The 13,188-nt window shown below is 46.8% G+C and overlaps 1 protein-coding gene across 1 annotated transcript in view; it reads left to right on the top strand.

Annotated features, from left to right (window-relative positions):
- The first annotated feature begins 1,444 nt into the window (after positions 1 to 1,444).
- Positions 1,445 to 13,188, top strand: part of LOC102372752 (WD repeat-containing protein 64-like) — an 84,585-nt gene continuing 72,841 nt past the window's right edge. Inside the window, exons 1-2 of the mRNA XM_025213642.1 lie at positions 1,445 to 1,647; positions 9,738 to 10,020. Coding sequence (XP_025069427.1) covers positions 1,580 to 1,647; positions 9,738 to 10,020 — 351 coding nt within the window. The 5' untranslated portion in view covers positions 1,445 to 1,579. The remainder of the gene's footprint in view (positions 1,648 to 9,737; positions 10,021 to 13,188) is intronic.

Here is a 13,188-nt window from a genome sequence, read left to right as displayed (position 1 = left end):
TGATGGCTTCGTTACACTGCCGACTCATGTTCATCTTGGAGTCCACTAGGACTCCAAGATCCCTTTCCACTTCCGTGCCACCCAGCAGGTCATTCCCTAGGCTGTAGGTGTGCTGGACATTTTTCCTCCCTAGGTGCAGCACTTTGCATTTCTCCTTGTTGAACTGCATTCTGTTGTTTTCTGCCCACTTGTCCAACCTGTCCAGGTCTGCTTGCAGCTGTTCCCTGCCCTCCGGCGTGTCCACTTCTCCCCATAGCTTTGTGTCATCCGCAAACTTGGACAGAGTACATTTCACTCCCTCGTCCAAGTCGCTGATGAAGACATTAAAGAGTATTGGTCCAAGGACCGAGCGCTGCGGGACCCCACTGGGCCCACTGAAATACCATGGTCAGGGTATTTCAAATTCCTGAAGCTAATGACTTTAAGAACTGATTTGTACTTCAATGTATGTCATTTATCCACCATGTCTTTGATTGTCTTTCTCTAAACTACATGTTGTTAAGCTGTACTTGTGGCCCTCGATACCATGTACCTTTTTAAATAAGATATTTTGATTGGATGATTTCTATTTTGTTGGAAAACTGATTCTTACTATGTGAAGGCATATTAACAAATTATTACATTCATAACCCAGAGAACACTGAAATGTAACTTCACCTTTGGTGTGTTATTTTCAGATTGCAACCCTGTCTTGCAAATGTATGTGCCCGCCTAAATTTAAACACGCAATTGAAGAACAATGACTTAAGCACATTTATATTTCCATGTAAGTACATGCATAAGTGTTTTCTGGATTATTACCTTAGTTTGTAGGCACAACATACATAAACAATATTAATTTAAAATTGTTGCAATGTTCCACTTAGGGAACTCCACATGAGGGAATTGGCTTTTTCTTTAAAATATTCAGAATTTGGAAACCTTGCTCTTTACTCATCTTTTGAAACATGATCAGGGGAAAGTCAAAGCAAGTTAGAGTACTTGCAACAAAATCTTTTCTAGTTTTAATGAACAGCAAAAGGGGGAAAATCATTCAAGGCAGGCATTTTTAGTGCATAAAAAAACTAGGCATCTTTAAAGTTCTGTTTATTGTACTGGGACTGCAGTGACTGGGTCAGTGTTTTGTTCTGTTTTTTTAAAAACCTCTTCAAAAGAGCATTTGTGGTATTTTTTGTAGTCGTTTGTTCACTGGCATTAGCACCAAGGGATAAACCCCTCTCTTCTCTCTCCCTCTTTTGAGGGGAGCAGAGCAGTGGTCTCTGTAAACCTCAGCCCAGTGCGCACAACAGTTCAGGATGCAGAGTCAACAGAAGCAGGTTTGTGGTTCCCATCAAGCGGACCAAAGAAGGAGGGCTTTGCCTGTGCCCAGCTCCCCTCCTTCCAGCTCTGTGTGCACTGTGTAATCAACACCTTCACATGTGATGCCAATAGCCTGAGGGAGGTGCCAGGAGAGCAGTTGCAAGCACTGGGAGAGCAGCCCAATTTGGAGGTACAGCCCTTCCTTCCCATCCTGGGTCTTGGATAGGATCTGGAGAGACTCTGCAGCTAGTGGCGCTGCCTGAAGATTTTTCCTGCTATCATGTCTCAGAGGAAGAAAGTGCGGCCAAGTTCTGCCTCAGGGAAGTTAGAAACATTCAGCCTTAGCAGGTAAGAGGGTCCCCTTCTGCCTCCTTTCAAGATGCTGTGTCCACCCCCACTTCAGATTTCAGAAAATCTGTGGGAGCAGGCTGGGTCCAAGGGAGCAGGCTGCCCTTCTCTTGGCAGAACTCAGAGCTGTTTGAAGGCTGTTTACTGTTGTCAAGGCACCAGTGCTGCAGCTCCTGCTCAAAAGCTCAGGCTTTCCTGTAGGAAACCATTCGCTGGAGGCTTCTCGCATGTTAAGTTCTCAGCCTGAGCATTGTCAGATCCAAAGGTAGCCCTTCTGACAAGTGAGGGTTTGCTTTGTTCCACCAGCTCTCCCTCTGCCGTGTACAGCTTTCTCATTAGTATCTTCCTGGACCACTTGCTACCAAAGAAGAAAGCTGCTAGTTTGAATGCTGAGAGGAAATACTGAAAAATCAGCCACTGCTTAGGACTGACGGAGGAGGCTTAAAGGAAGGGATGTTGAGGTAGATGCTCTGGGGTGGGATGCCATGTATCTGATAAACAGGGATCCTGGTTTTCCCTTTTTTAAAAATTGCAAGTTGTCTGATTAAAACCCCCCAAATCCACGATTAAAATGAAAGCCCCCACCCCCAGCCCTGCTCTTACCTCTCACCCCCTCCCCCAGCTCCTGCTCCCCCAGCCCTGCCACAGGGGACCCCCAGCTGCCAGAGGGACAGTGCCAGGGACCTGGGCTTGCAGCCCCCTGCCCCTGGCAGGAGGCAGCTGCTGCCGCGGAGTGCAGCCTAGATGCCCCCTTGCTACCTGTCTGCTGCGGGCTCAGGCAGGGGTGGCTACTCCCTGCCTTGGCACACACTCCAGGGGGGCAGAGGGACCTATGCCCCTCACATCTGTGCATGGGGCAGGGGCTGTGGGCTCCTGCCCTGCTGCCCTCCCCCAGGGCCTCTGCAGCCTGGCATGTAGGACCCGGTGCTACAGGGAACAGGAGAGCCAAACAAGAAGCTGCCTGCCCCTGCAAGCTCCATGCTGTCCTGGCTGCAGCTGGGGTGGCAGCGCGGGGTTGCGTGCAGGGCACATGGGCAGTGTGGAGCTCCCTGCGGCAGGCAGCTTCCCTGCATTGCCCCACTGTTCCCTGCGGTGCCAGGTACACGCGGCTAGCTGCAGAGGCCCCAGGGGAGGGCTGCACGAGCAGGTGCACGAGCCTGAAGTGGACAGTGCGCAGCCCCCACCCTGTGCACAGACCTGGGGGCACGGGTCCCTGCTGCCCTCTGGGAGTGGGCAGTGTGGCAGGGAGCAGCCCTCCCTGCTGCCTGAGCCCGCAGTGGGCAGCCCGCCCTGTGCAGAGATCTGCAGGGGCATGGGTCCCCTCTACCCCCTGGGAGTGCATGCTGTGGCGGGGAGCCAGCCTTACCCTCCCTACCTGCCAGACAGGCCACCTTCAGCCCTGTCCTGCTCCCCGCCAGGGCCCTGCGACTGTGTATTGCAGCCCCAGGCACTGCCAGACTGGGCAGCATCCCCAGCCCCTGCCCTGCCCTGCCCAACTCCTTCCCTCCCTATGGGGGCCTCAATCCCTGCCCCCTTCACAATTTACCTGCAGGAGCTGCTCTCCAGGCTGCCTGGGGTCATGTGCATGCACATGGCACTGCTCCCTCCCAGCCCCCTGCAGGCTTGACTTCTGCAAACCTGTGAGGGCTTGTCACAAAACTTCAAAATCAGCAGCTGTCTCCAGTAAAATGAGAGATCTGGTTGCCTCTGGTAAAAGGTAAAATCTGTGGTTTACTGTGTTTTTCTGTGGGAATCAGAAAACCCAGATCCCTGCTGATTAAGTTGAAGAATTTTGTTTTGGTTGTTTTGGTTTTGTTCCCAGTTTCTTTGTCGTACCCGTCCCAGGTTTGTAGGTCTCGGTTCCTCATTGAAAGGGCGTTTAAAACAAACAAAAAAAAGATTGCCAATATAAGATTAAATCTCTACAATATCATTAAAAGGAATAAGGTTAATTAGTCAAACAATTCATTTTAGTAGCTATTTAATAATTTATTCAAATAAGGAACTGGGGTTTGAAAGGCCCTATGGTACAGGATCTCTCAGGTCTGTCCCAGTAATGCACCCCTGTAACCATCAGCTGGGTCCGGTGTAGCCAGGGCAGGCCACTTTCTGATTTCAAGTGTCATTCTTGAGCAATATGCTGCTACATTTCAAGATCCTCCCCTGCTTTCTTTTTGTGCATGGTGCTCAGTAAGGAGCTGGGTTATCATGGGCTGGCATACAACAAACTGGCTTGGATCACCATCAGGAACACCTCCTGCATAGGCTGGGATTGGAGCACTCTTTAGTAACCTGTGACCTGTATACCAGCCCCTGTTTTATCTTCAGTTGTCCCAAGCAATCAATTGTTATGCCTTTACTAGCCTCCAGGATTAATGGAGGCTTATACTTCTTTTGGTGGTCCTAGGTCCACATTTCTCTGTGCATAACAAATAGGCTTGAATTGGCTGAGATGGACTCTGCCCTGGTTCAGTTTTCCTTCTATTCAATATGCTGCTGTATTGCATACCATCTCACTTTTCTCTTATGTACAGCGCTCTACTAAAGAACAGTAATGTGACTGGCTATATGTGACAGAATGTGTCTCTAAGTTACCTCTAATCAGTGGAAACACGTAGCGAGTGCATGTGCACCCCCTGAGAGTGCTGAAGCACCCCCTCACAGCCAGTGTTCCCGGGCAGGGGAGGCAGGTGAGAGCGGTGGTGCCCACCCTGAGAGCACTGGCTGGGGAGCGGGGGTGCCAGAAGAACCGGTCCCCCCTGTAGCTGATCACACTCACCTGGAAGTGCCAGCAGCATGCCTGGAATTGCCAGTGGCATGCCGCTGCCACTTGCGGGTTGGCAGGATTGGCTGCAGGGGCCGCCCTCCGGTCGCTGACTGACCGCTGGGAGGCAAGTGCCCCCTCTGACTCAGGAGGCACCAGTCACCCATGCCTCTAATCACATGTCCCTGTGATCACTGGACTTTTCTGAAGTAGCTGGGACATGCCTATTTCTGCCCCAAAGCTTTTTTGCTTTTTTCCTTAGTGGAAAGAAATGATCCATATTTCAAGTCTTCTTACTCCCAAAACATGCAACCTTTAGCAGTGCACTAGTACTGGCAAGCAAGGGAGTCTCAGAAGCCAAAACTGCATGTTTCAGAAGATAACAGCATATTTGTTGGTTGTGTCCATGGCTGTGAGTTTCTGAATAGGCCAAATAAGATGCATCAGTTTGTCTTGATGAAGGCTGAGTGGCAGGCACCCTCAACTTTCTGAACAGAGGTAGCATGTGAAGTCTCTGGATGCACCAAAAGGGCAGAGATCACCAAATAATAATAATATTATATATATTATATAACAGTAAAAACAGGAAATATACATTAGAGAGTATGAAATATGTCAAATTGATACAGGTAGTTAAGGGTTTAATGAACAGTAGGTGTTGTCAAACCTGATTTCATTCTGTAATGAAGTTGTGAGTTAACTGATGGAAGCAATTGCGTATGTGTTAGATTATTGCAATGAGTTTGATTTTGTGCCTCCTCATATTGCTAGTTTTGAATTGCAATATACAATATCAATAGGGCATACATTAAAAGGATTAGGTAGTGTAGGACTGGCATCTCAAAATGCAGCTGTCAATAAGAAATAATCACTGAAGGGGGCGTTCCAATGGTGGGGAGGGGTTAGAAATAATCTTGGCACTATTCGGCATTTATGTAGCAATCTAGAAGTAAACGTATTGCTGATACAGCTTTGAGGAAATATTTAACACTGTGCCAGTCTTTGTAAATGAGGGCAAGGCAATTGTACACGGTGATATGGATTGCTTAATAGCCTGGGTTTGGTCAGATAAAAGGTGCTATAATATGCAAAATTGAATATGGCAAAAATGAAAGTCTACTTCTAGAAAGGAGGAATGAGGGCTGTACTTATGGAAGGATAAAGTATATCTTGGATGCCATGTCAAGAAATGTAAAACCTGCCAACACATCTCTACCACACCCATCATAACTACACCCCACAACAGAACCATCACCATTTCTGGATCTTACACCTGCACCTCCAGAAATGTAATACATCTCATCCAGTGCACTAAATGCCCTGATGGAAAATATGTAGGAGAAACTAAACAACAACTGCACACCAGAATGAATGCACACTGAAAATCTATCAAAGACAAGAATACCCAATTACCTGTGGGGGCACATTTCTCACAAGATAACCACTCTCTCTTCAATCTCTCAATTCTAATCCTCAAAGGGAATTTACAACACACCTTTCACAGATCAGCCTATGAACTTCACTTCATCAACCTACTGGATACAAAAAATCGTGGACTAAATATAGACATTAGATTTATGGTACATTATAACCTGTCTAACATCTGACTCCCCAGGTAAATCCTTCACTTTTTACCAGCTATTCTCGCTCCCCCCCTCCCCACCTATTGACTACAGCTACGTTCATTTCACTTCTCCCTGCCCCACCACCTGTCTCTCACCTACTGACCACTTCAATTTACATCTTAACAGACTGGCTTTCTTGCATACATACTGGCCTCTGGTTGCTTTACCACTCTATCCAGAAAGAGCACAGACAATCTGCAGGTGCTTCCTCAGCCTGATGAAGGGTATTTATACCCAAAAGCTTGCAAAGAAGAACTTTTTTCAACTATTTGAGTTGGTTTAATAAACAATATTGAATTTACCCAAAGAACCTTTTCTGTCTTGGAAGGCAATTATTTTGAAAAGTATGTATGGCTCATAGTGGATCAGCAGCCCAATGGGTGCTCCCAGAATGAAGTTGTGGCAAAAAGGGCAAATGTGATCCTTTGACATATAAATAGGGGAAGACTCAACCGGAGCTGGGAAATTATCTTTGATTATGTCACTGGTGAGACTGCCAGTCTTGCATCCCTTTAAAATGGAGACACTGTATACTATATTCCAATATCGGAGTCAAAAATGGTTTTAGGTCAGGAGAAAATTTGTACAGAAAATCCTTCATTTCCTTCACAGTAAGTATTTCCCATGTTACTCGAATGCCACCTTTAATACATAAAATGGTATTTAAAATACCAGTTAATTCAAGAAAGATCATCAAAATTTGTAGGGGTTTAGGCTGTAGCCGTGTTGGTCTAAGGACATAGGCAGACAAGGTTCCTTGGGTGAATTTGATATCTTTTATTACACCAACCCAAATGGTTGGAGAATGGTTATTAAGCAAGCTTTTGGGTTCAAAAACCCTTCGTCAGGCTAAGGAAGCTTCAGCAGTTGGTGTTAAAAAGTAGAAATTATTAAAGCAAAAGTATTACATGTTACAGATATAGAACTGCTGGCATAGCACACAGCACTGGGAACCCTTTGGTATATTTCTATAAGCTTGTTGAAAACGAGCACTAATAATTCCACAGTTGAATTAAAAGATGAAGATTTTCAAAATTCTTTGGAAAAAAAAAAATTGTACCAAGTCTCACTGCTGTTGTTGGAGTCTCTCAGTCATGCAATTAACCTGTAGGTTCAATTAATTGTAGTTTTTGGGAATAGGGTGATATCCCTTTAAGCAGTTTGTATCTTCTGGTAGTGCTTACTGTACTTTTTGTCATAAAATGCACAACAATAAGCTATTAAAATAGTTCTTATATGCTTGTACATGTAAGTAAACATGCCTACTTTCTATGTACTTTCTTTAAAATTGTTTGTTCTGCAATATGCAAAAGGCACTATGCTAACCAACGCTCTTATTTCTAAGAGTTATAATCACTCTTCCTAATTAAGGATAAACCAGGGCTTTATTGACTTTTTAATCTCTAACTATCCATTTAATTTGTGTAATAACTGTCCTTTTGGATTTCTAGTAAGTTGGTTTTAATTTTGTTTTTGTTCATTTCTACACATGCAGTATGATTATTACCAAGAGCTAATACAAAATAGAAAGAGGAAACTATGTATTATGAAGTTTTGTCCAGAGGTGTCTCAGGGCTATGGCAGACATTACACTTTGTCCCACTAAACTAGCATATAAAGCCTCATAAAAGTGGACAGCTCCATGTTCACAGTTTGTTCTTCTGAGAAAATGACTGATCAGATACAAAATGGTGGATCTAGGACAAAAAAAATGCTGTTTCAAAAAGTAGCTTCTTTGTTGCAGGAAGCTTTTTGCCACAACTTTAACATCTGTGCCCTCTGTTTAGTCACTGAATAAGAAACTAGAAACCAGGAACACGGAACCAACTTCAGTTTCATTTAAAAAACCCTGGGTGTTTTTACCCTTTCGTAATAGTGCCCTTACTTATTGCCAGTAGTTACTTCCCCTTTTTTCTTGCAAACAAAAAGCAGAGATGCTTTTTAATTCAAAAGCTTCAAAACTTAAGAATAAGACAAAGGTAGGAAATACAAGGCAACAATGAGGCAATTAGCCATTATAACAGGCAGTGGTCTTGAAACACCTGCCACCTAACTCTTGTCAAGTTTTCAGTGGCATCATGGCTGAGGGGAGTTTAAAGGAGGAATTTGGGAAGGAAAATGGGTAGCTTTGCTGATATTTATAGGAAGTTCCTCCTAGCCATGAGAGGAAGCAGAAATTTGTTTGCAAATGTATTCAGCAGACAGTGGAAGCAGGCAGTAGGAGCTGGCTGGAGGAAGGACTGCAGGACTGGACCCTGGGCACATGGGTTTTATATCGCACTGAAATAATAGGGTTAGTCCTTGCTGAGGAAAATGTACTATCTGAAGTGTTCTGTCACACCAGGCCCTCCTCAAAGTGATGGTGTGTTCCATCTCCCACCTCTTTCCTTTAAATGACTTTTCCGTGCAACAAAAGTAAGAAGTAGGGGTATGCCAGAGCCCAGGAGGGCAGAAGTTAGGACATTAGCCTAGGACAGGGGCGGGCAATTATTTTGGGCGGAGAGCCACTTACTCGGTTTTGGCAAGCTGTCGAGGGCTGCATGTGTAGCCCCACCCCTTGACAGGTGCCCTACCCCTGGTTGACATCTTGGGACCAGAAGCCCCACCCCCTGGCCTTTGCCACCAGACGCCCCTCCCCTTGCCCCCAGCAGTACTCCTGTCAGCAAGGGGTTTTGCCATCTAAGAACCAGAAAAATACTAAATTATATTCTAAAAATCAAACATCTACAATATTCATTCATTTCATTTAAAAAAATATTTTTGTCTTGATTTACATGTTTGTATAGTGTGCATAGGTGATCACACAATAGCTTAAAATGAAGTCTTACTCTTGTAAACTATGGGGGGTGGGCATAGGCTTGTTGGGGGGCTGTGGGTGTGTGAGTATGTTGCTGTGTGTGGGGGTTGTGGGGGAGTGGATAGGTGTGTGGGGTGAGGGAGCATGTGGGTGTGTGGATATGTGGGGTTTGTGGGGAAGGGTGGTTGGGGGTGTGTGAGGGTTTATGGGTGTGGGGGTCTGCATGTATGGCAGTGCAAGGGGGGTGTGGATACATGTGTATGGTGAGGTATGCATGTGGGATTCACTCTACGAACATGCACACAATGTGTGCTTTCCTCACTAGACACACTTGTATCCCTCTTTCTCTCTCTCTTCCCCACCCCCTCATTGCACAGACACACACACATACACATACCCTCCAGCTCCTGACCCTGTGGTCCAGTGATGCAGCCTGGGGCCATGTGGTGCTAGAGCAACTGCATGCAGGGAAGCAGGGAAAGTAGCTGCAGGCAGAGGCTTCTGGGTGGGGGGAGGGCAGGGGCGGGGCTGGGCTGGCCTTTCTCCTAAGTGCTGCTGGCTGCCCCTGGGTCCTACTGCTCCTGGCTCCTGTCATCTCTGACAGGCAGTCAGGAACAGATAAGTAGTAATTTTCTAAACTTTTTAAGTGCCCCATGGGCCAGATAGAATGGCTTGGTGGACTGGATCCAGCCCACGGGCTGTATTTAGCCCACCCCTGGCCTAGGAACTAGGTAGCCTGTGTTTCCCTATCACCAGCTTCATGTATAAAAGTCTTTTTTTGCCATTTTCCTCTCACTGTCTGAAGTGGCTTGAGATCAACAGATGAAAACCATCATTTGGCTTCTGAGTGTTTGGAATGCGCTGGTCTTCCCCAATTGTGGCTCACTGTTTTGTGTCTCAACAGTATCCTTGATGAGCTAAGAGAGTCAAAAGCTGTGGCAGACCCTTCATTTCGACGTGCTCAGACTTCTGTAGGAGGCCGCAGGTTGCGAGGTGCATCTCCAGTTTCCTTGGGCAGCTTCTCAGAAGATGTGCAAGAAGAAAGCTCTCAGCTCCCAGAATGGCTGGCGAAGGAGTTGCTGAAAGGGCAGCAGAGAAGTCACTCAATTGGACTCATGGAGAATATTGCAGAGAGTGAAAGTGTTCAGCATCACTTTGACCCTGCCAGGAGTCTATGGAAAGGGAAGGTACTGTGAGCATTGTCCCAAGTCCCCTTCTCTGTGTCTCTGTTGGAAACTAGGTTTGTCAAAGCTGAGGAGCTGAATAGCTAGCACCCTCCTTGTCAGTGCTAGCTTAACTCCCTCAAGACCTGGCAGTGGGCATGTCTACACTGACGCTACGTCGCCATAGTGACACACTCCAGCAACGTAGCATCCACAGATGTCTACATGTAACCAGCAGCTACTTTGCCATAGCAGTGTGCTCCTCAGTTATAGCGTGCTGCTATGGTGAAGTAACTGCTAAAAATAACTGTGCACCCCACGCACGGCACAGTATGGGCTGTTACTTCCTTGTGGAAGTCCTAAAGCACAGCACAGTAACAACGTCACTGTAGGGCAACATGTAGACATGCCTAATAAAGAGAACTGTTTAGGAAAATGCTTTCCTTTTGATGTGCTGAGTTCTGTGGTACATCTCTGTGTGGTGGAAGGAATGTACGCATTCTCCGATGGATTGTTCTCTTCAAAGTATCTGAGTCATGGAGGCCCCACCTGTTATCTCTGCAGCAGGCAGACCTGATCCAGAAACCAAATGAAAGGCAGACAAGGGGAGTGCCAGACCCTTAAACCTGAGAGGTACGAGTTGCCCAGACTGAGGATTGCTGCTCAGACGTCTAATTCCCAATGTGTACGCTTGGCCCTTAGGGGTTATAAGGCTTCAGGTTTTACAAGAGCACCATCACAAGAATGATTCCTCTGGTTGAGCACAGGGTTGGGAGAACATCGTCCTCCCACAAACTGGGGTACTAAGAATGTGGCAATCTGGGTGTACTGTCCATTGTAAGAATCTGGGGTGAGTTAAGATTCCAGGATTTGGCTGAAATGAAGATAAAGCAGGAGGGTAGGAAGTATTAAAATGCCTCTGATTATAAATATGATATGCAGGTTAAATATCAAGGGAATAGTTACACAGATCTATTAGCCAGAGAAGGTTCTTCGCTCAGGTGCCAGTTTGAGGCTAAAAACCTCTTGTGACAAGGGTAGGTAATATGAGTACGGGGAGTAGCAACATACACTGTTGTCAGGTGAATACTAACACTTATGTTTGTATTAAGGCTTTGAGCATGCCCAATGTAAACAAGACGTTCCCACTAGCATGAATGCTCTGAAACAAAAGCACTGTGCTTCTTCTAATCAGCCACCCTCTGGGGTGCTTATTAAGCATTACTTCCATGGGAACTGGGGGAACTTGTGCGTATGAAAGGGAGGGCAGGTGTGTCTGTATTCAAGGACAGAATTTATGCCTTACTATCTTGTGTGGTGCTTGGAAGGAGAACGTTTCAATATCAAGGTGAAGTACTAGCACAGCTGTAGGGATACAGGTTGTAGCTTTACGTACTTAGACAGAGGTGAAAGTACAGTACCTGTGTCCCATTGGTGGTGTTCTGTGTGTGTCAGGTTAGTGGTGGTGAGCTTTTACTTGGCCATAGAAATTGGTACAGGAGACCCCCAAACCCTCAAAGTGGGGAACTAAGTGGGCCCTTCCCTTACCCACCTCCCCCTGTGGTCTTAGAGCAGGGGTGAGCAATTATTTTGGGTGGAAGGCCACTTACTGAGTTTTGGCAAGCCATCAAGGGCCACATGACAGGCAGCCAGGGGCAGATAAATATTAATTTTCTAAACTTTTTAGAGGCCCTGTGGGCTGGATAGAATGGCCTGCCAGGCCACATCTGGCCCGCAGGCCACATTTTGCCCACCCCTGTCTTGGAGTCAACCTCCCTGCCCCCTCCAAAAACAAACAAACAAAAAACCCTGAAACCCTGCAGAGCCACAAGATGGAGACTGCAGCTGGGAGTAGCAAAAGTAGGCACCTGTGGATAGTCTGTCACAACTGTAGGCAGTTCTCTGGGCTTTTTTATGCTGAAGGCAGGGTAGAAATGCACCTTTGTAGACCAACTAAATCAGAGATAGAAAAGGTTTTGTGAGCCTGAGCTCACTTCATCAGCACTTGAAGCGGGCTCTGGCTTAGAAAAACGTAAGCATCTCTGATTGAACTAGTCCATAAGGTGCATCTCTCTCTTGCCTTCTGCTTGACTTCAGACTAACACAGCTAACTACCTCTTTCTTTATGCTGTGCAAATTTGCTGTTTGCATCAACTCTCTCCTGTCTTCTGTCCTATAGCGTTTCACCTTAGAAATCTTCTTGTGTGTCCCCCTCCCTGAGGAGATATTAGGCCCCATGTTTATTCTGTAGTAAACTTAGTAGCAAGGAGCAGACACACACCTAGTTTTCCCAATTTGCTGCCTTCATAGGTGTCATTGAGAGCCTGTCAACTAGTTTGCATTGAGAAAATGCAGGGCCAGATTATGGCAGGGTGGGGCCCTAAAATAGGGGTTTCCAACCTTTCTATGCCACAGCCTGGCAAACTGGAGACCAGAAGCCGCCATGGCCTGGCAAACTGTGGACCACCGTGCGGAGCCCCGTGGCCAGAACTTATGGCTGGAACACAGGTAAAGATACCTTCACCCCCCGGGTGGGAGGGTGCGCCCAAACCTCAACCACTGCTGCTGTGGGACCTGCGGGAGAAGTTGTGGCCTCTCCACCTGGCTCTGTGGGGCCGTGGTTTGCTGGTCCATGGTCACTTCACGTCTGGCAGCTGACCCTTTTGAGGCCCCTCATAATGTGAGGCCCTAAGCTGCAGCTTTCTTAGCTTATGCCTAAATCTGGCACTGAGAAAATGACTACCTGGGGATGAAACTGCCTAGCGTAGCGGTCTGCAACATAGCAGCCATGGGCCAGATCTTGCCTGCAGAGCTGTAGGTCTATTGCCTGTGTCTATGCCTGTATTAGGGCTGAGTCAAGAGGAGCTGTGCCAGGGCCGGGCAGCTGGATGCTGTGCTTGGGCTGCTGCCATTCTTCCTTGCTCCTCTCTCCCCAGTCTTTAAAGCTGTGGTGAGTGCAGCTTTCAGCCAGATTGGAGCTGTGCTAGGGCTAGGCTTGGGGCAGTAGGGGAAGGGGTGGGGGAGGTAAGGAGAAATGGGAGCAGTATAGAAGAAACTTTCAGCAATTTTTCAGCCAGAAACTGCGTTCATATCATAGGTGTAGAGGGGGGTGCTGGGAGAAACAGCAGCAACACAGGCATGGCCCCCAGCCAGAAGAGAGTTGCATCAGGGATTGAAACCTGGAAGCTGCCT

This window comes from Alligator sinensis, unplaced genomic scaffold, assembly GCF_000455745.1.
Source record: "Alligator sinensis unplaced genomic scaffold, ASM45574v1 scaffold406_2, whole genome shotgun sequence".
In the NCBI taxonomy this organism is placed as follows: Eukaryota; Metazoa; Chordata; order Crocodylia; family Alligatoridae; genus Alligator; species Alligator sinensis.
This window is presented reverse-complemented; position numbering and strand designations above follow the sequence as displayed.